Source organism: Suillus subalutaceus, assembly GCF_016647625.1.
Source record: "Suillus subalutaceus strain FC151 chromosome Unknown DFJ58scaffold_36, whole genome shotgun sequence".
Classification (NCBI taxonomy): domain Eukaryota; kingdom Fungi; phylum Basidiomycota; class Agaricomycetes; order Boletales; family Suillaceae; genus Suillus; species Suillus subalutaceus.
Window position 1 is genome coordinate 173,964 of NW_024540285.1, and position 19,731 is coordinate 193,694.

At 48.5% G+C, this 19,731-nt stretch overlaps 7 protein-coding genes across 7 annotated transcripts; 3 read left to right on the top strand and 4 right to left on the bottom strand.

Annotated features, from left to right (window-relative positions):
* Positions 1-1,640: 1,640 nt before the first annotated feature.
* On the top strand, positions 1,641-3,897 carry DFJ58DRAFT_292109 (uncharacterized protein). The gene is made up of 7 exons (XM_041379704.1): positions 1,641-1,701; positions 1,755-1,887; positions 1,951-2,027; positions 2,102-3,110; positions 3,169-3,471; positions 3,521-3,595; positions 3,653-3,897. The coding sequence occupies exons 2-7, from the start codon at positions 1,810-1,812 to the stop codon at positions 3,776-3,778; spliced, it is 1,668 nt and encodes a 555-aa protein (XP_041245314.1). The 5' UTR covers positions 1,641-1,701; positions 1,755-1,809; the 3' UTR covers positions 3,779-3,897.
* DFJ58DRAFT_875968 (uncharacterized protein) lies at positions 3,700-6,155 on the bottom strand (the record flags this gene model as incomplete). Its single annotated transcript, XM_041394435.1, has 9 exons — positions 3,700-4,165; positions 4,219-4,512; positions 4,566-4,624; positions 4,676-4,771; positions 4,830-4,971; positions 5,027-5,071; positions 5,123-5,258; positions 5,318-5,682; positions 5,736-6,155. Coding segments are annotated over 9 exons (1,707 nt in total), but the record flags the coding sequence as incomplete, so codon positions are not given.
* Positions 6,156-6,936: 781 nt separating this feature from the next.
* DFJ58DRAFT_781211 (cyclophilin-like domain-containing protein) lies at positions 6,937-8,189 on the top strand. Its single transcript, XM_041389781.1, has 10 exons — positions 6,937-7,092; positions 7,142-7,183; positions 7,235-7,278; positions 7,300-7,303; positions 7,387-7,409; positions 7,466-7,527; positions 7,582-7,629; positions 7,681-7,713; positions 7,764-7,911; positions 7,964-8,189. The coding sequence occupies exons 1-10, from the start codon at positions 6,992-6,994 to the stop codon at positions 7,978-7,980; spliced, it is 522 nt and encodes a 173-aa protein (XP_041245316.1). The 5' UTR covers positions 6,937-6,991; the 3' UTR covers positions 7,981-8,189.
* On the bottom strand, positions 8,190-8,956 carry DFJ58DRAFT_781218 (ribosomal protein S25). Its single transcript, XM_041389782.1, has 3 exons — positions 8,805-8,956; positions 8,376-8,661; positions 8,190-8,321 (listed from the first exon to the last, which is right to left on the bottom strand). Exons 1-3 carry the CDS (start codon positions 8,805-8,807, stop codon positions 8,296-8,298), a joined length of 315 nt encoding a protein of 104 aa, XP_041245317.1. The 5' UTR covers positions 8,808-8,956; the 3' UTR covers positions 8,190-8,295.
* Positions 8,957-8,960: 4 nt separating this feature from the next.
* On the top strand, positions 8,961-11,450 carry DFJ58DRAFT_781220 (glucosidase II beta subunit-like-domain-containing protein). Its single transcript, XM_041389783.1, has 10 exons — positions 8,961-9,200; positions 9,267-9,362; positions 9,414-9,653; positions 9,705-9,764; positions 9,818-10,213; positions 10,264-10,389; positions 10,440-10,614; positions 10,664-10,738; positions 10,792-10,903; positions 10,958-11,450. The coding sequence occupies exons 1-10, from the start codon at positions 8,990-8,992 to the stop codon at positions 11,090-11,092; spliced, it is 1,626 nt and encodes a 541-aa protein (XP_041245318.1). The 5' UTR covers positions 8,961-8,989; the 3' UTR covers positions 11,093-11,450.
* A 2,147-nt stretch (positions 11,451-13,597) lies between these two features.
* DFJ58DRAFT_726470 (uncharacterized protein) lies at positions 13,598-15,373 on the bottom strand (the record flags this gene model as incomplete). The annotated part of the gene is made up of 4 exons (XM_041385365.1): positions 13,598-13,683; positions 13,734-13,920; positions 13,976-14,025; positions 14,128-15,373. The coding sequence occupies 4 exons, from the start codon at positions 15,371-15,373 to the stop codon at positions 13,598-13,600; spliced, it is 1,569 nt and encodes a 522-aa protein (XP_041245319.1).
* A 1,949-nt stretch (positions 15,374-17,322) lies between these two features.
* On the bottom strand, positions 17,323-19,045 carry DFJ58DRAFT_726471 (uncharacterized protein; the record flags this gene model as incomplete). Its single annotated transcript, XM_041385366.1, has 4 exons — positions 17,323-17,408; positions 17,459-17,645; positions 17,701-17,797; positions 17,853-19,045. 4 exons carry the CDS (start codon positions 19,043-19,045, stop codon positions 17,323-17,325), a joined length of 1,563 nt encoding a protein of 520 aa, XP_041245320.1.
* Positions 19,046-19,731: the final 686 nt, after the last annotated feature.

Sequence of the window (19,731 nt, forward strand, 5' to 3'; positions counted from 1 at the left end):
AACCCCATACCCCTGGCATACCCATGCCTTCCTAATGTGGTAATTGTTTGGTGTTCAGTTGTTCAAAGTACCACTAACACTTCCCCTTTATACTCGTACTATTAGATCTTATTGTTGCTGACTCTAGGTAATGCTGCTCTCAAAACTTAAAGGTATGTTTTTAAAATCTATGTATGTATGTACAGTACATTACTTACGAGTATTTACACCCTTTTTTCAATATCAGGCACTTGTCTGTGCAAAGCGCCACTATCCAACCTCAACCTCATTCTCCATCCTCTGCACTCATCCACACCCTGCTGCTATGCCCCTCCATCTTCTTCAACACAACACCTGTGAGTGTGTCAGTCCTCCTTTGAGCTCAACCCACGCTGATTGAAGTCCGCTGTTTGCAGGAGGTGAGTGTGTTGATCCTCCTTTGAGCTCAAGCCACGCTGATTGATGTCTGCTGTTTGCAGGATGTGAGTGTGTTGATCCTCCTTCAAGCTTGAGCCACACTGATTGAAGTCCGCTGTTTGCAGGAGGTGAGTGCATCGATCCTCCTTCGAGCTCAAGCCATGCTGATCGAAGTCATTTCCCGCTGTTCATAGCGTGAGTGTGTCAATCCTCCTTCGAGCTCGAGCCATGTTGATTGAAGTTGTTTCCCACTGTTTGCAGGAGGTGAGTGTGTTGATTCTCCTTCAAGCTCAAGCCATGCTGATTGAAGTCATTTCCCGCTGTTCGCAGGAGGTGAGTGTGTCAATCCTCCTTCAAGCTCGAGCCATGCTGATCGAAGTCATTGTCCGCTGTTTGCAGGAAGTGAGTGTGACAATCCTCCTTCAAGCTCAAGCCATGCTGATTGAAGTCGTTGTCTGCTGTTCGCAGCGTGTCGATCCTCACTTTTGCCCCGCCCTCGACACTCATTCATGCTCGTTTGTTCGTGCTTGTTCCCACTCATTCGCGCTGATTCACACTTGTTTGCGCTTGTCCATGCTTGCTCACGCTTGTCCACACTTGTCCGCACTCGTTTACGCTCGCTTATGCTTGTTCTCACTTGTTCGTGCTTGTTCTCGCCGGTTCGTGCTTGTTCTCGCTCATTCGCACTTGTTCACGCTCATTTGCAGTTTCAGTGTCTAATAAATTTATTATTTGTATATGGTACCCGTGGGTAAACCCTGCATGGGTGCAGGTACAGGTCAGAGCTCATTGTACCCGCCAAAAACCCGCACCCGTCAGAGCGGGTACAGGTGCAGGTAAGGCCTCTGATACCCGGGGGTATACCCGTGCAGTTCCCTACTGACCATAAGATACAGGGATAAGTCACAGCAGTATGTGGAGTCTGACCTTCAACACCCACAGGATGACCCATGCTAATCCCTAATTGCTAGCAATGACAACAATGACAATTCAGCAATTTAGACCTGTCAGCGTACATCACTGTCATATCTAATTAGATCAGGTATGTGGGAACTACAGGTGGCTGTGCATATCACTAACTGTCAGCCTAGCTAAATTAGGCAAGTGAACAAATCATGTGAATTGTTGGAGTGCCAAGGATAGTGGGTGACTAAGCTGTATGCCAAATCATGTCAATAATACCAAACAATAAAATCAATATATAACAGTGACCCAACTTAGGGTGATGATAAATCATTCCCTTCTGATATAGTTACCTGAAATCTCTTAGCCTCTCACCATACAGCAAGCAACCACATTCCCTTGGTGAATCTCAATTTCTCATCTAATATTTAATGAACTTACAAATCTTGAGGTAGCCTAAGCCTTGCTCTTTCAAATCTGGCTACCTAGCTTCTGTTGCTTTCTACTACAATGATGAAGCAATGGGCAAGAATGTATGACACACCACTTATGACACACCAATTTGTAGCTACACATGCAGGACCACATGTCAGTAGTATTGGACATATTTTGATTGTACCATTCCTGATCAAATGATTCTTTAACTTGCAGAGACAGGCTCTCACCAGTGGTATCAACTTCGCAGGTAGTCTCCCCAAAGACTCTGATTCCGAGTCCAAACATGACAAGTAAGTATTTATTTCGCCGCTAACTGTCTTCGAGTTCAATGTCCAAAAAATTTATATTACAAAACCACTACTAGGATGGTGCCTTCATCAGTCTCACCTCCTCCCAGTCCAAATGAAGCAGTCCCTCGACTATCTCGAGGTACCACACTAGTAGACGACGGAGGCACTATACTGCTTGAACACCGTGATCTTCCTTCATGGACACCACTAGTTGTTTCGGATAGCGAAGGCAGTATGGACGAGCTCCATTTAGGTGTGAAAGGCTCAAAAGCCTCGCCTTCGAATGCCAGAAAAACGCTGTCCCAGAAACGCCAAAAAGGTCCAGACCGTGGTCCTCCGCTTGCAGAGCCTCGACAAGAAGTCCAGCACGCGTCTTCGCGAACTTCAGGTGTCTACTCCGGGCCGAGGGATTCTCGCGGCTCCCAGAGTTTGCAGGAGACACTACAAGCAACATTCAGCGCCAATGGTTCATACAATATCTCGCCGCCAGTCGCACCTATTGACAGCGAGGGGAGCATCTCCGACATGCAAACTGTTATTTATAGCAAAAAGCGCCGCCGGATCCAGAACACTCGCAGAAGTACAAGTCAGGAAGGCTCTGAGGCTATCGCGGTAGCCGATACCCCAATATCCAATGCCACCACAGCAGTTCCGACCATCGCTCGGCGAAAAGCTGCGCCCGCCATTCCTTACGAGTCTATGCAAAATGTTATTGATGCTGCATTGGACACTCGAGTAGCCAAAATTACTTTGCGTCGTCGGGGCTATACCGGGCGGCCAGGGTATGACACCAACGAAGAGTCGCAGGACGGGACTTCAAGGACGAGGTCCTTTCCCTTCGAAGACGTCATTTTTGACTTCGATGTTCCAACCTCCGCACATCAGGGAGATCATCACAGCGAAGGGCCAGCTTCAGTCGAGGATGAACATCGTGCCTTGCCGCGCAAATTTACGCGAATGCTGGACGGTGTTCAAGCTACCGTTCTTCTACAGCAACCTAGAGGGGAGAAATTCAATGAACGACTGGATGCAATGTTCGGAGACGCAGACATACCTCGCTTGCCTGATGGATCAAACACTCACGTGAGTACCATGCATCGCAGACCAGAGATGAACACGAGCTGATATGTTGTAACCGCAGGCAACCGCAGATTCGGCGTCCGTCCTCGCGCCGGCGCACGAGGTTGCGGCAAGCAAAGAACACAGCCCCATCTCATCCGATTCAGGACCATCAGTTGACACGTTGCTGTCGCAAAGCACCAAAGCCACAAGTGTTTCTGGGGACAATGACGTCTCTAAAAAGAGAGCTCATACGGAGAGCCGCCACCTTGAGGATGAACCTGTTCGGAAGAAGCATAAAATTGAGATTGCCGAAGACCAGGTGTCCGAATGGATTGCGGCGTTGCAACGACTTGTCAAAGGAAAGACGAAGATTGGCCACAAGGTACGGAATGAATCTCCGACATCTGCATTCTGTTGTTTACATATATCAGGGCATGGAGGATTTGAGCATAGTGTTGGCTGAGATAGAGTCTGTGTACCCGCACCTGGATTCAGAACTTGCATCGGTTGGTCAGTTTTAATGATTCATTGGCAACATTCTCAGCCGGTCTTCCCGTGTTTAGGTCACTTGTCTTCATGACGTCTTGCAGCAGCTAGCGCAGTTGGAAGATATTCCACTCAGAGACGAGCATGACCTTCGCCGCCGCACAGATGACATTATCGCAGAGTGGCCGAGTGTCAAAGCCTAACTGACACATCCATGGGGAGGTTTCGAATAGTTTTTGGTGCGTTGCGTATATTACCTGGGGATAAAATTTTATACCCAAGTATGAAACACATACAAATTTCGTTCATCAAATTTGTTGGTAGTTACCGATTAGGTCTTGCTGTTGATTGGGATACCGAGCTCGCGCTCTTTCGTCCGTACAATATTGGGGTAATAATACAGAAATGTATCGTAAACTAAATTGGAATGTACACACATTTCAATGGCTACTAGCTTCTTCAATCTGACGTCTCCAGCGCTTCTGGATATCGATCATTTCTAGGAATATATTGTATTTGGCATCTAGTATTTTCTCGACTGTCGACGACGCTCCAGGGGCCACGAGGGTACCAGCAGGTGTCATCTCGACCTGAATGGCAAAAATCAGCATCTATACTCAGCAGAATGCACAGGACATCTTACCATGATCTTCCACATGTCTTCTCCGTCTTTAGCACCCTCCGCTGCAATCCTTCCCAGCATCGCTGCACCAAGAACCACCGCCTCAGAATACGACTTGGGCAAGATGACGGGGATGCCACATGTGTCTGCAAAGAGCTGCATTATCACCACATTCTTTACCTGCCCACCAGAAAGATACAGAGAGGTGATGTCATGCCCTGCCGCGTTGAGAGCTTCAATGATATGGCGTGTTTGAAGGGCGATAGCTTCCAGGGTAAGGTAGTACTTGCGAGCGAGGTCGGCTATAGATGCGTCCTGAAGCAATCAAGATGAGTTGGTCGAAGTTCTCAATCGAAGTAGCAACTTACCAGCTCAAGACCGACAATGGAACCTCTCATTCGAGAGTCGGCAATTGGAGACCTGTTTCCTGTGATAGTTGTGAATAAAGATGCTAATATCGAACTGTAGCTTATCTCACCATGGAAATCAGGATAGAAATGTAGATCCTTCGTAAGCTCCGTGTAGGTATCAACATTATTCTCGTGCCGCAACTTTTCGAGGACGTCCAGCAAGACTATAGACGCTCGTCAACACACTGTTTGGGCTGCTCCAGCATGAAAAGCTACACGAACCAACATGCATACACTTTCCCTCTTGCTTTGCACGTTCTTTGAGTTCGGGATACGCGGTGTGAGTGGTGATGATAAAGTCGATAAGCTGTCCCGTAGACGACTGGCCCCCTTCATTCATCCACCAACCAGGGAAAGCTGTGTCCTATGGGATTGTACCATTAAGACACCGCATGTTATGCAGAATGGCAATGGTATACCCTATATGGGCCCCATACACCCTTTACGAAGACACTGTCCCGACTCTGCAACAATGTTGACGTCCGGATGAAGATGGATTGAGCAAGATGACTTACTTGAACAATATGGCCAGTGCTCGTTCCGGCAACGATAGCCAAACGGTGCCGAGACTCGTCGAGAGAAGGAAGCACGTTTGAAAGTTGTCCATTCTCCGTGTATCGAGCGGCAACTGTGCCCATCCAACCAGCATACCTAGCACAACGCCAATAGCATCCACATTGCAATAGGCATATTGATGGAATGTGACATACCCGTCAATCAGACCACTTCCAACAGCAGTACCTTCCACAAGTCCAAGTTCTTCAGCCGCCTTTTTAGATAATCCTCGACCAACTGGGCTTCCGGCAGTCTGCACTTTCCCCCTGGCGGCGCCCATATGCTTCCAGTTATCATCATCGACGAGTTCACCGAGACCAATGCGCTCAAAGAAGTCCGGCTGCCAGCCTTTGTCGGGAACATAAGAGCACTTGCACGTAACCGAACAAAAGGAGCGTGTGTTATCTCCAGTTGCCTTGTATGTGAAAAAATCGGGAAGATCAAAAAATTGGCACCGGGCGAACAGAGCAGGGTCCATGCGCTTCTTGAGCCAAAGAATCTTAGGCACCTCCATCTCAAGCTGCTCCAAAATTAGAATTAGCAAGGTAAACCGGACTCGTAGCCGCTACATACACTCATGGTTCCGCCTACATAATTCAAGACGATCGACCCAGTGGAGTTGATAAGTTCAGCTTCCTTCTCGGCGCGATGGTCCGCCCACAGAATGACGTTCCGATCGCCATGAATGCCAATACTGCTGCCCTTGGTCACTGTTATCGGATTCCCGTCGAAATCCGACACAGCAAGAGAGCAGGTGGCATCGAAGCCAAGCCCCTTGACTGCGGTCGCGGGAATGTTAGATTGCTCCAATATTTCCTTTACCGCGGTACAAATCTGCTCCCAGATATTGTTCGTGGATTGCTCGAAGATACGGTAATCGTGCCGATCACGCCAGGTGATGGTATCCTTCGTGGAAGACGCTATTATCTCACCGTTTCGTGCAACGAGAGACGCGCGAGCTGAACCGGTGCCGATATCAATGCCGATGAAGTAGGGAGTGTTGCAACTCATTGCAACAGGTGAGACTATGGTGGCGGTCAGGGAGTGACATGAGCAAGCACACGGTTTAAATCAAGTTGGAATACCCATCAGTGACTAGTGACTGTCAGTAAGTAGTACGACATTGGACCCTGGGTTGTCAGAGTTGAACCTAAGTCGACTGCACTTAGTCGACTTTGCTTGATCTAGATGGTTCATTGCGCTATCATTATGATGTTGATATGATGGGCCGTTCCATGGGGTCTTTCTGGCCATAGCAGGTTAGCCAAGGACGCGTTATTCGGTTAATCGAGTGACCGGGCGACAGTCGAGACCTATGATCAATCAAGTTGTCACAAAAGTAATTGGACGAGACTGTCCTAGATAGCAGACATTCCCGTGTCTTTGTCTTGGCCCATTGCCTGCGGGCCTGTGCAAATCGGCATGACGAATGTGCCGCAGACAATCTTCATCATGTGCCACCTTTATGAGCGGAGATGACGGTCTGTCTAGCGAAGTGACGGAGCCGGCGCTCTGCCTTTTCCCACTCGAGTTTCTCATCTCGCTAGCAGGTACGCTGTCCGCGTCTTGTTCACTCGAGTTTCGAGTTTCGCTAGTATAGCAGAAATTTGTGCACCCGCCCTGATTTTCCAACATTGCACAATGTTGTACTCAGTCACGCTGCTTGGGCCTGGCGCTGTACGATACGTATTGTGTTTGGAGCTATTTGTCTCCCGATCTATGTATATCTTCGTTATCTACCACGATTAAAAATAATTTATCTTTTGTAATCTTATCTCTACCCTTCTCGTAGTTTATGTAATTACACAATCTTCTTGATCTCTGTCATCATGTCTTCAACAACGCGTCCAATCGTTTTCATGGATATCAATATCGGAGAGACACCAGCAGGTAGAATTAAAATGGAGCTCTTCAGTGACGTTGTCCCAAAGTTTGCGGCTGCCACCTGTAGCTGTGTGCTGTTCTGATCAAGTTTGCAGAACTGCTGAGAACTTCAGGCAGCTCTGCACCGGCGAATGCAGGTACGTCCAGGCCATGAAGATAAACAATTCTTTATAACGCCTCGAGATTAGACGTGATGCGCGACCTCAGGGTTACAAGAATGCGACTTTCCATAGGTAATCATCATCGCGACCTCGAGTGATCGACCTTCGTTGATGGATTCTGGGCAGAGTGTACGATAGCATCTTCTTAATATCCATGATAATTAACGCGTGCACCTCAGTGTACCGAATTTCATGTGCCAAGGTGAGCATATTGTAACAATATTTTTTCGGCCAGCCCAATCCCATGCCTGCTTGTAGGTGGAGACTTTTTGAACGGTGATGGAACAGGATCGTTCTCGATATACGGAAAGAATTTCCCTGTAAGTGTACTTACGCTCTTCATGGTGGGCGCACAAGTTGACTCTACGATACAGGATGAGAACTTCCAAGAGAAGCACACTGGACCTGGCCTGCTTTCTATGGTTTGCTATGTCTTCCACGTTCGCAAACATTTATCTCATAATGATTGGTAGGCAAATTCAGGCCCAAATACAAACGGATGCCAGGTATTGCTCTTCACGATTCTGCAATTCCACTTCGATCTTAATCCTCGCAGTTTTTCATAACCACAGCAAAATGCGATTTCTTGGACGGAAAGCATGTGGTTTTCGGCAAGGTCATCGACGGCATGTTGACGCTTCGTAAAATCGAGAATGTCCCTACGGGACAGAACAACAGACCAAAGCTAGTCGTGAAGATCGTTGGTATGTAGTTGATTTGACGGCTTCGGAAAGGTGTCTCATGTCTATATCGCAGAGTGTGGGGAAATGTAACCGCCTGTTCACAAAAGCATCAACAGGAAAATGAATGCAACTGATAACCTATTGGAGTCGGGAGGCTTTCGAGTTCATTGGACCCATACATTGAGGACTCTTATCGCATCGGCGAATGTAAACTTAGCACAGACGACATTCATTGCATGTACTCTCTTCGTGATTCACTCTTTTACTGAATAAATGGCGAGAATGCAAGACGTTCACGAGGCCTAGAGCTTTGGTTCATTCAGTGCCAGTCAAAAGCATAGATTTTGGTTGTGGTGGAAGATACATGGGCTCATGAGTGGCCATAATGAATAAAAGACTAGTAATCTAGTCTGATGCGGTTGTCAACCGGGCTAAATTGAAAGTTGGTCAACCTCATCCATAATATAACATTGGGAAGAACGCACTGTAAATGAGTTGACCAGAGTGGTGCACAATGCGCTTGATCAAGCCCTCCTTCTCCAGATGTCTAATGGCAACGCGTGCCAGGCTTCCATTGACCTTCAATCGCTCAATGAGAATGCTCTGGCTGATGAGACGCCAGGTGGGAGCTTCCTTCATGATACGGTCGAATGTAGCTTTGTCACAGACGACGGCGTGCTGGGCCTTGTCCTTGACCTTTCCCTTCGACCACTTCTTCTTCTTAGCAGCCTTTCCGCCAGATGATGATGGTGGTGGAGCTTTTGCTTTGGCCTAAATCGAAGGTAGTTAGCACCACATCCACATACTTTATATGACATCCAAGGGGTGCAACACTCTGGACATCCTGCAGTCCAAAGAACCGGCATGTTTCATGCTTTCTACCCTGGAAATCATCATCAATGGAGGATACTCACCATAATGTCGTGGCCTCTTCGTCGATGTCGATGAACTGCACCTAGGTCTGGCCTGACCGCCAATCTGTCGGCGAAATCCGGTTATTGAGGCGCCGCATAAAAATCACTGACGTAATTGTGGCACCGATCACGTTGAGTTGAGTGGGAGAGAGTTAACGAGTATCCCACTGAAATTTGGGTCGACAATGCATCCCTGGCTACTCCTCACCCTCGCCCTTCCATCATTAGCAGCACTCGACAAGTCCCACGGCGTTCCTCCCTCCCTCGTGCCGAAATACGTACCCAGCACGAGGGGTTCGCACCAAACATGGACGTGTTTAGACGGTTCGAAGGAAATTGCCTGGAGTGCAGTAAATGATGATTATTGTGATTGTCGAGATGGCAGCGACGAGCCAGGTGCGAATCCGGGTGGTTCTGGTGAGGTAAACTAAGTTGTATTGACGTAGTTCTATATTCTGTAAGGCACGAGTGCATGTCCCAATAACAAGTTCTACTGCCGCAATGAGGGCCATATTGGGGCAATTATACAAAGCTCGCATGTTAACGATGGACTTTGCGGTAAGTTTGCAGATGTGGTACCGTGAGTTCGTGATACTCATTTGAATGTAGAGCAGGAATGTTGTGATGGATCGGACGAGCCCTTGGGCATGTGTCCGAACACTTGCCAGGAAGTCGGAGCAGAACACAGAAAGAAGACAGAAGCAGAGCGCAAGCTGCGAAGGACTGGATCCAAGATACGATCTTCATACATTGCGTATGCACATAAGGAGCAAAAGCGCTTGGAGGCACTCGTTGCTGATATTGCCAAAGAGATTGGAACGAGAGAGAAAGAGGTGGAGAGATTACGAGGTATGTTAGTTCAAGAGTCGGGAGCTTTTGTGGTAACACAGCGCTTTTCAGATATTGCAAAACGTGCAGAATCCCTCTCGGCTGCTGAGCTGGAGCGTAAGAAACAGTCTCGTACGTGTGTCCTGACATACTCCCTGCAATCTTGACTCACAAGTGTGTTGCAGCCCTCTACCAGTCACTCCTCGTACATCATACCGCACTCCAGTCCCTTCAGAAAGAACACAAGAAGCACCTGGAACGCGAGAAAGCTCTTGGTGACATCTTGACCTCACTCCGCGCGGGCTATAACCCTAACTATCAAGATATGGCCGTCCTCGAGGCTGTGCGTGGCTGGGAGGCACTAGCAGGATTACCTCACATAAACGACGTACGCAAGGGTGACGATGGGGAGGCTGGCACTACCGCGGAAAAACCGAAAGCAGAGGACAATGTTGAAGATGAAGGTCTCTGGAATGCAGCAAAGATCGAGAAGGAGTTGGATCAGTTATTGAAAACAGATCATGTGACGCTGCTGCTAGAACATGACCAGCTTGTCGGGCCCGCTTCTGCCCCGTCCCTATGTAAGTTAAAAGTTATTGCTGGTACTGCAAGAAACTGACCAGTTTTTAAGTGCTTGACATCTCGGCCTACCTTCCAGACGCTCTGCTCCCATCCTATCATAGTTTCCGCGACTCGCTCCTCTCGGCTCTCTCAGTTTTCGGGATCGGGCGCGGAGGCACATCCGATACGTCTGGTGGTAACTATATGGACCTATGTGACTGAATGTATGTGCTGATACCACCTTAGAATCAAATCGTGCACGTGTGGCCCTTTCGGATGCGGAACACAGTCTCAAGTTGACCCAAGACGAGCAACGGACTGCAAATGAGGACCTCCTAGATCTCTTTGATCCCGAGGGCTTTGGTCCAGAAGGCGAGTGGAAAAAACTTGAGGGCTTGTGCCTGTCAAAGGATGCCGGAGAGTATGTGTTGTTGCTTCGAACTACTTGGAAGTATACCCACGTTTCACAGTTACACTTACGAAGTTTGCCTCTTTGACGAGGCGAAGCAAATTCCCAGTAGCGGTGGTTCTGGCTTCAGTCTCGGGTATGTTATTTAGGAATAAGTGCTATGAAGGTACTCATCTATGTGCCTTCCAGGAAATTTTCGTCCTGGAACAAAGCTGCTCAACCTGGTGAGCCAGAATATTATACCCGACAGCACTATACCCAGGGGGCCAAATGCTGGAACGGCCCCCATCGCAGCGTCGAGGTAAATATTGCATATTCTATATTCTCCCCCACAACGTTGATTTGCTCTTATTAGCTCGTCCTTACATGCGGCACTGAAAACACGTTACTGACGGTGGCAGAGCTGGAAAAGTGCGAGTACCAAATTACAGGAACGACCCCGGCATTATGTCGCCCACTGGAGGACGAGCACACCAAAGACGAACTGTAGACTTTTTGGCATTAAGTCTAGGTACAGTACCTCTGCATGCATGTAAGTATTTATTACGTGGTCAGGTGAACACGAAGTTCTACTTCCACCCCCTCGGAGCACGAGTTCTAATCAGAAAACCTACTCTCCGAATTCGTAAAAATACGATCGATGGAAATATCAATGCACACTGGCTACAATATCTCCACTGGCCTGACATAGTCCATCATGTTGCAAACAGAAGACGTGTCTTTGAGTTGTGCAATGATATCGTGATCCGATGCGGTTCTCATGTATTCCCCTCCGCGTTGCTAGCAAAATTGCACGAAAATGTTGTCCAAGGCAAACGATGAGTCGCAACGCTGGTAAATGAGACTGGGAAGTCATTAGGTTCGCCTTGCCAGAAAACCCGCGAAAAGGCTGCCGAAGATGATCAATCAATCGCAGAGCTGGCAAGTCCGAGTCAATCAGTGCATTCTCCACAGGGGACTCGTGTACGGAGATGTGTGCCATGCTCTGCGTATTGCCTGCAAAGTCAGGCAGGTCAAGGAGGTGACGATCCCACGTGCGGACAAGGAAGAATGTCTGCCCAGTGACAATGGCCCGCGAGAACGGAATGAGCTTGTCTTCTGTAGTGATCAACAGGTCGTGAGGCCCATCTGCCTTGACTGCATAGATAAGGTATATCTCCCGGTCTTGATCGGGCATCCGTCTCATAGCAGTGAGACGGAATGCGATGCAAGGCAACTGTAATCTGCAGTTCGCAAAACGAGGAACACTAATGGTGCCAAGCAGGGTATAAAGTTTCGAAGCTGACTTCACAGTCACGGTATTTCGGAGTGAGGAAACTGGTGTCTGAACCTCATCTTCGGAAAGAGATAGCAGCATGCATGGCAGAGCCTGGTATGTAGGAATGTCAGCTGGCAGGCAGCTATTGAACTCAGATGATTTTCCGACCCAGTCCAAGGTGCTTATGTCGCCCGACCGAGCCACGATCTCCTGTAGGAGCCGCCCAAGTGGATTTTGCTTCTTCTCGCCATAAATTGGAGGTAAGTGGACACCGAAGATGCCGAACAACGAGTATGCAATATCTTCCTGCAATGTGGTGATACGCCTTGGTACCCATTGGAGTTTCTCTCCAGCATTTCTCATCCCAGGATGGAAGGCGACGAGCGCCCCTGAATCTATTCCCGTCGCATCAGCCAACTCCTGCATGATCACAATGGACTCTTTGTAATTAAAAGACTGGCCGTCAAGATATAGGTTCCAATCCTGTTCGTAGAAGAAAATGGCGATTTCCCGATTATACATGTATCACGGACTCTCGCATACATAGGGAATATCTGAATCAAGCATGCTCACATTGCGTTACATGAGAATGGGTACAAACTTACCTTGGGATCTAGCAAAGCATCCACCGGCACTGCCCACTCTCAGACCTTCTTATCAAACCCTCCGGTGAGGACGCATTTGTGTATTTCCTCTTCTTCTTTGTCTTTTTTCTTTCTTTTATAAAGAAAAAAACAAAAAAGAAGACGACGACGGAGCACACTGCGTCGGAGTGCCGGAACGAGGCAATAGCTTTTCGATCTGAACGCCACCAGACACAGACACCGTTGCAGTTGTCATAAGATGCAGAGGAGAGCAAAGTACCAGTAGAGTTCATGACAATGGCGCCAATCTGGTGAGTATGGCCTGTTCAGGGACCACCAACTTGCTTCCAGGTCGATGTATCCCACTCCCGTATAGTGGGATCGAACATATTGCCTGCTGAGAGAAGCCGTGTGCGAAGACATAAGGCGGAATTAGAGCAGACGGAAAAGTGGCTTGCTGGATGCCAGCTCGAAACCAGCACGAGATCAAGTAGTAGCACCTGGGGACCTATTGGCGGTTACTGAGCCAACGAACGGTCGTTTGTACCGAAGAGCGAGTATTCAGCCAGTAGAATGATCCAGAAAGTGCATTCCTGTTTGGTAGATGATTGAGGAGATCATGACCGTCTCAGATAATTTGCAGTATGGACATTTATGTAAATTGAGGTTACCTCATGATCACCTGCTTCAGGTCAAGACCATTTTCCTTTGCAGTTGATATGCGCATTCAGATCTCAGATACATAGTTGTTGCAACGTTAATGATTTGTTCGTCAGTCGCTACATATAGACCGACCACAGGTCCTACCACAGCATGTAGTATGTGCTATATGCGATACGATCCTACCGAGACTCTGATTCTTTAATGGCTCACCTACACTGCACTTCCTATTCATATTCCGACTCGACATATCCTCCACACCTTGTATAGATTTGTCCATTCATCCATCATGGTGTTACAAAGCCCGAGTTGGAGCAATATTAAGACGAGCTACCTACAACGTAGCAAGCAGTATAAAAATTGTACATGTATCTTTCAACGGAATGGCTGGTTGTGTGCCCGTCAATGCATCGCCAGCCTAACGTGGATACAGCTCCTCTGTTTAAAAAGAGAAATCAAGAAATGCCATTTAAAAAAGCAAAGCAACTACCTCTCACGAGAGGGGTGCCAGAGAGTCAACACCGGAACCAGCATAAACGCAGTCCATCTTCACATCCGGCAGCGGGTGATCGCTCGTCCCTTTGTAAAAGTGTCAAAGCAGTAGCATCGTGAGCACATAAGTACCCTACCAGCATGACAGTACGGGATTCCGTCCTCCTTGTGTCCCCACCACATCACAGGCGACCACTCGTCCACGAGGTCGGCGAGCGTCTGGAGGTGGCCGTATGCAGCCGGCTGGGGACCACGCGGTCGGCGCAGCGCGACGAAAGTGAAGAAACAGGCAAATATCAACAGCGCTATGCATAAGTTCCAGATCTGCACGAGGTTGTGAGGACGTCGTAGGAATTTTACATAGGCAGTAAGTGCGAACCTGGGCAGTGTTCATGTATACATACGACCCTCCTAGTTTCTCGTCGGACACTCAGTTAAATATCATGAATGAAAGCCCAAACATCCAGTCTGGGATCCTCGAGGATGGTGTTCAATAATATCTATAAAAGAAACTAGACCTCAATGACTCACGCAGGAAAGGCTTCGCAACGAAAAGTACAAGACAAATCGGCTGAGTGAAAATTGTCTTCACTGGGTTCATTGCCGTTCTAAGTCCTTTCCTTCCTGTAGCGCATCTCCACTGTCTTTCGTCTCGAATGACATTCGCGATGAGCTCCGAGCAATGCAGCCCAAGTGTCAAGGGCCCCTGTACAACTGCTATGTTGAAGAAGAGCAGAATCCACACCTCAAGATTGACACCCGGCATAGGATACGAGATGTAACTGGACGACTGGTTGGGTAAGAACGACCACGTATGTGGGGTCATCGGGATGAAGCCAGGACCACTGTTGGCCCGGTCCGAGATATACGTGACGAGTGTAGCCCATCCAGCGCATGCTGCAACGATCACCCAAAGAGAAATGATAACTTTCCGGATGCTAGGGTGAGCATGCCACGCAGAGGGCTGTATCTCTAGTGGCTTCACTGGACCAACATCCGTGTCTAGGTCAGACACACAACACATGCACCGCGAAGTAGCATGGGTCAATTGCGTGTGGTGGACCAGTGCGGCGGTCAAGTCGAAAGGTGAGGAGCTCCACGTCAATATTTTGACAGCCCGTATCGCTGATAATGCGATCATCGCCTGGAGAAGGAGTGCGACACCTAGAACGAGGAGAGGTATCCCTGCGATGGCGATGGAGTTGGGGTTGGTGATGGAAGGATCATCAGATGTGAAGTCGAAACATAGGATGAGTGAAGCCGAGCTGTAGGATATAATGAGGAGGACAGCCGAGATACCATTAAATAGGGTGCCGTTAGGGCTACACCATCCACGAGCTGCAGTCAGAAGGCGCAGATTAGTGTTGAAATGAAGTTGAGGCTCTGAGGCCAGCGCAGAGCGCAACGAGATACCGTGTACGAGGCCTATAGACTCGGTGCATAACGTGATGATTAAGTTAAGCGCCAGTGCCAATATCTCCCCCCGCAGGGCCAACAGATTATCACTCGCATTCAGTGCGAGCACGTCGGTTGCTCCGCGGACTCCGTTATTGGCTAAAGTGACAATGCCTGCAATGATGCATGAGCAGCTGAAGATAGTTGAGCATGCCACTCCGACAAGGGCATTTCTGCGACTCGTCAAACTCGGGTCGTAGAATTCGGTTCTAGTATTAACAGGGAACTTCGCATCAGATATTATCGAGTCAAAGTCCTGGTCATTCAAGAGTGCGTCATATGGATGCAAACTTTCATCTGTCCGTTTGAAAGAAGCTGCCATGGGAGGCAGAGACAGCAAGGGCCAGTCTCAAATGAAGAAAGGCTCGGACTATGTACGAAAGGAGAACTCAGTCTTCGGATTAAGAGACTCGTACTACGGCAATGCATACCTAGAAACGAAACGAGAACTATGTAGGTAGTTAGGATGAAAATATGCATCGGTAAATGCTAATACTCACCTCGGTCTTCGGATTGAGAGACTGAGGGGAGTTCGTTCTGGGGATGCCAGAATAAGAGAAACCTGTTGAAACGGAGAACGAAAAGTGCATATGTAGAACACGTGTAGCAATGAGTGATTGTGTATGCAAAGTGAAATACGTACGACAAATGGATTTGGATACAATGGGCACGCAGATTAAATATTATGAACATAGCTTCTGGTGCACAGATCCTTTCCGAGTGGACTTTGATATTGAGTAAGAGGTTCGCCAGTGTCGCCGTCCCATGCGATGATTTCTCCGTCGATATCACCACTTGTTATCAATTGCCCATCTCCTGATACTGCCAGCGCCCATACCCAAGCACCGTGCCCCTCCATTTTCTTCAAAAAAAACCCGTCCTTCAAGTCCCATATACGGAGCGTCTTGTCTGCTGAGCCAGTGACCATGCGTTGTCTATTGGGGAAGACAGCAACAGCGGACATGGTGTTTTCATGACCTTCAAGCACTCGAACGGGTAGGAGTGGGATCATGGGCTGGGCTGCTTCAGTCACTGAGTCATTTCCTCTGGAATATGATGGTGTTAAGCGCAGTCGAGGTCGATCAGACAATTGCCACTCCGAGTCTGAGCTGCAGGCGGTGCTGCATCACAGCGGCATTATTGCTACTAGTGTCTCGTTAGAGGCCTAAGGATCGGTGACATCACAGGCCCGCAAACTTCAAGTTGTGCCGCTGCAGTTTTGCCGATAAAAAGCTGCGCCCTAGATTGAACACTCAGTCGCTACTTGAAGCTTCATGACTGACCTTAATACTAGAAGGAAGTCGTTCCTTGGCTCCCCTTCCAGTCCTGTCTAATTATGACTATAATGATAGCCTGACTCAGTCTGAGCCGTGATCACCTTCACAGTCCTGACTCCTGCTCATGTACACCGGAGGGCTATGAACCTGAGTTTCACTCCTTGGATCTATCTGCCAGACACAGGGCCATGGATTTGAGGATTGCTGGTGTGGACAAGAAGACATAAGGCGGAATTAGAGCAGATGGAAAAGTGGCTTGCTGGATGCCAGCTCGAAACCAGCACGAGATCAAGTAGTAGCACCCGGGGACCGATTGGCGGTTACTGGGCCAACGAACGGTCGTTTGTACCGAAGAGCGAGCATTCAGCGAGTAGAATGCTCCAGAAAGTGCATTCCTGTTTGGTAGATGATTGAGGAGATCATGACCGTCTCAGACAATTTGCAGTCTCGTTTTCGTGGACATTTAAATTGAGGTTACGTCATGGTCATCTGCTTCAGGTCCGACAAGAGTCACAAGACCATTTTTCATGCAGTTGAGGGGTGGCCGATATGCGCATTCAGATCTCAGATACATAGTTGTTGATGGTTTGTTCGTCGGTCGCTACATATAGACCAACCACAGGTCCTACTACAGCATGTAGTATGTGTTATGTGCGATACGATCCTACCGAGATTCTGATTCTTTAATGTCGGCCAAATTCACCGGTATTCACATGCGCAGCTCACCTATACACTTCCTAGTCATATTCCGACTCAACACATCCTCCACAGCTCATAGAGATTTGTTCATTCATCCATCACGGTGTTACAAAGCCTGAGTTGGAGCAACATTAAGACGAACTACCTACAACGTAGCAAGCAGTATAAAATTGTACATATATCATTCAACGGCATGGCTGGTTGTGTGTCCGTCAATGCATCGCCAGCCCAACGTGGATACAACAAAAAGAGAAATCGAGAAATGCCCTCTAAAAAAAAGCAAAGCAACTACCTCTCACGACCGGGGTGCCAGAGACTCAGCACCAGAACCAGCACAAACGCAGTCCATCTTCACAAGCGGCAGCGGGTGATCGCTCGTCCCTTTGTAAAAGTGTCAAAGCAGTGACATTGTGAGCATATAAGCACCCTACCAGCATGACAGTACGGGATTCCGTCCTCCTTGTGTCCCCACCACATCACAGGATACCACTCGTCCACGAGGTTGGCGAGCGTCTGGAGGTGGCCGGATGCAGCCGGCTGGGGACCACGCGGTCGGTACCGTGCGACGGAAGTGATGAGATAGACAAACATAAACAGCGCTATGCATAAGTTCCAGATCTGCACGAGGTTGTGAGGACGTCGTAGGAGTTTGACATAGGCAGTAAGTGCGAACCTGGGGAGTGTTCATGAATACGCCCGACCCGACTAGTTTCCCCTCAGAGATGTCGTTAGCTATCTGGAATGAAAGCCCAAACATCCAGTCTGTGATCCTCGAGGATGGTGTTCAATAACATCTATAAAAGATACTAGACGTCAATGACTCACGCAGGAAAGGCTTCGCAACGAAAAGTACAAGACAAATCGGGTGAGTGAGAATTGATTGTCTTCACTGGGTTCATTGCCGTTCTAAGTCCTTTCCTTCCGGTAGCGCATCTCCACTGTCTTTCGTCTCGAATGACATTCGCGATGAGCTCCGAGCAATGCAGCCCAAGTGTCAACGGCCCCTGGACAACTGCCATGTTGACGAAGAGCAGAATCCACAGCTCAAGATTGACACCCGGCATAGAATACCAGATGGAACTGGACTGCCCGTTGGGTAAGAACGACCACGTATTTGGGGTCATCGAGGTGAAATGACTGTCCCGGTGCGAGATATACGTGACGAGTGCGGCCCATCCAGCGCATGCTGCAACGATCACCCAAAGAGAAATGACAACTTTCCGGATGCTAGGGTGAGCATGCCACGCAGAGGGCTGTATCTTTGATGGCTTCACTGGACCTCCATCGGTGTCTAGGTCAGACACACAACGCATGCACCGCAAAGTAGCATGGGTCAATTGCATGTGGTGGACCAGTGCGGCGGTCAAGTCGAAAGGTGAGGAGCTCCACGTCAATATTTTGACAGCCCGCATCGCTGACAATGCGATGATCACCTGGAGAAGGAGTGCGACACCGAGAACGAGGAGAGGCATCCCTACGATGGTGATGGTGTCGATACATACGAGTGAAGCTGAGCTGTAGGATATAATGAGGAGGACAGCCGAGATACCATCAAACAGGGTGCCGTTAGGGTTATACCATCCACGAGCTGCAGTCAGAAGGCGCAGATTGGTGTTGAAATCAAGTCGAGACTCTGAGGCCAGCGCAGAGCGTAATGAGATGCCGTGTACGAGGCCTATGGACTCGGTGCATAACGTGACAATTAAGTCAAGCGCCAGTGGCAATCTCCCCCCACCCAGGAGCAACGGAAAATTCACTGCGGACATGTCGGTTGCTCCGAGGACTCCGTGATTGACTAAAATGACAATGCCTGCAATGGTGCATGAGCAGCCGAAGATAGTTGAGCATGCCACTCCAACAAGGGCATATCTACGACTCGTCAAACACGAGTCGTAGAATTCGGTTCTAGTATCAGCAGTGAACTTCGCATCAGATATTATCGAGTCAAAGTCCTGGTCATTCGGGAGTGCGTCATACAGATGCGAACTTTCATCTGTCGGATTGGAAGAAGCTGCCATAGGAGGCAGAGACAGGAAGGCCAGTCTCAACCGAAGAGAGGCTCGTACTAGAAGAGAAAGGAGAACTCGGTCTTAGGATTGAGAGACTCGTACCACGGGGCAGTGCATACCTAAAAACGAAACGAGAACTATGTAGGTAGTTAGTTAATATGAAAATATGTATCGGTAAATGCTAATACTCACCTTGGTCTTCAGATTGAGAGACTGAGGGGAGTTCGTTTTCGGGATGCTAGAATAAATGAAACCCGTTGGAGCGGAGAACGAAAGGTGCATGTGCAGAACACGTAAAGCAAAGAGTGATTGTGTATCTGAAGTAGAAATGCATACGACGAATGCGTTTTGATAGCCAGCGATGGACACCCAACACCCAAATTAAATCTTGTGACCATAGCTTCTGGTGGATCTGACTTTGTGATGGAAAGCGGTCGTGCGGCGCGGCATTTATGTGTATCCGGTGCACTGTTGATTTACGCGGCAATACTAAAAGTGCACATGTCAGGATGGTGATCGTTGAAAGCCAGTCAAGCCTAACCTCCTTGTACTGTACACATATCCTCGCACGATGCACAGACCTGCCGTTGTCTGTCAATTAAGTAAGGCCAATGAGAAACAAGATCAGAAGTCAAACGAGTTTGCAGGTGTGAATCATCGAAAGGTAGTAGAGTAAAGTACGTGCGACAGATGCA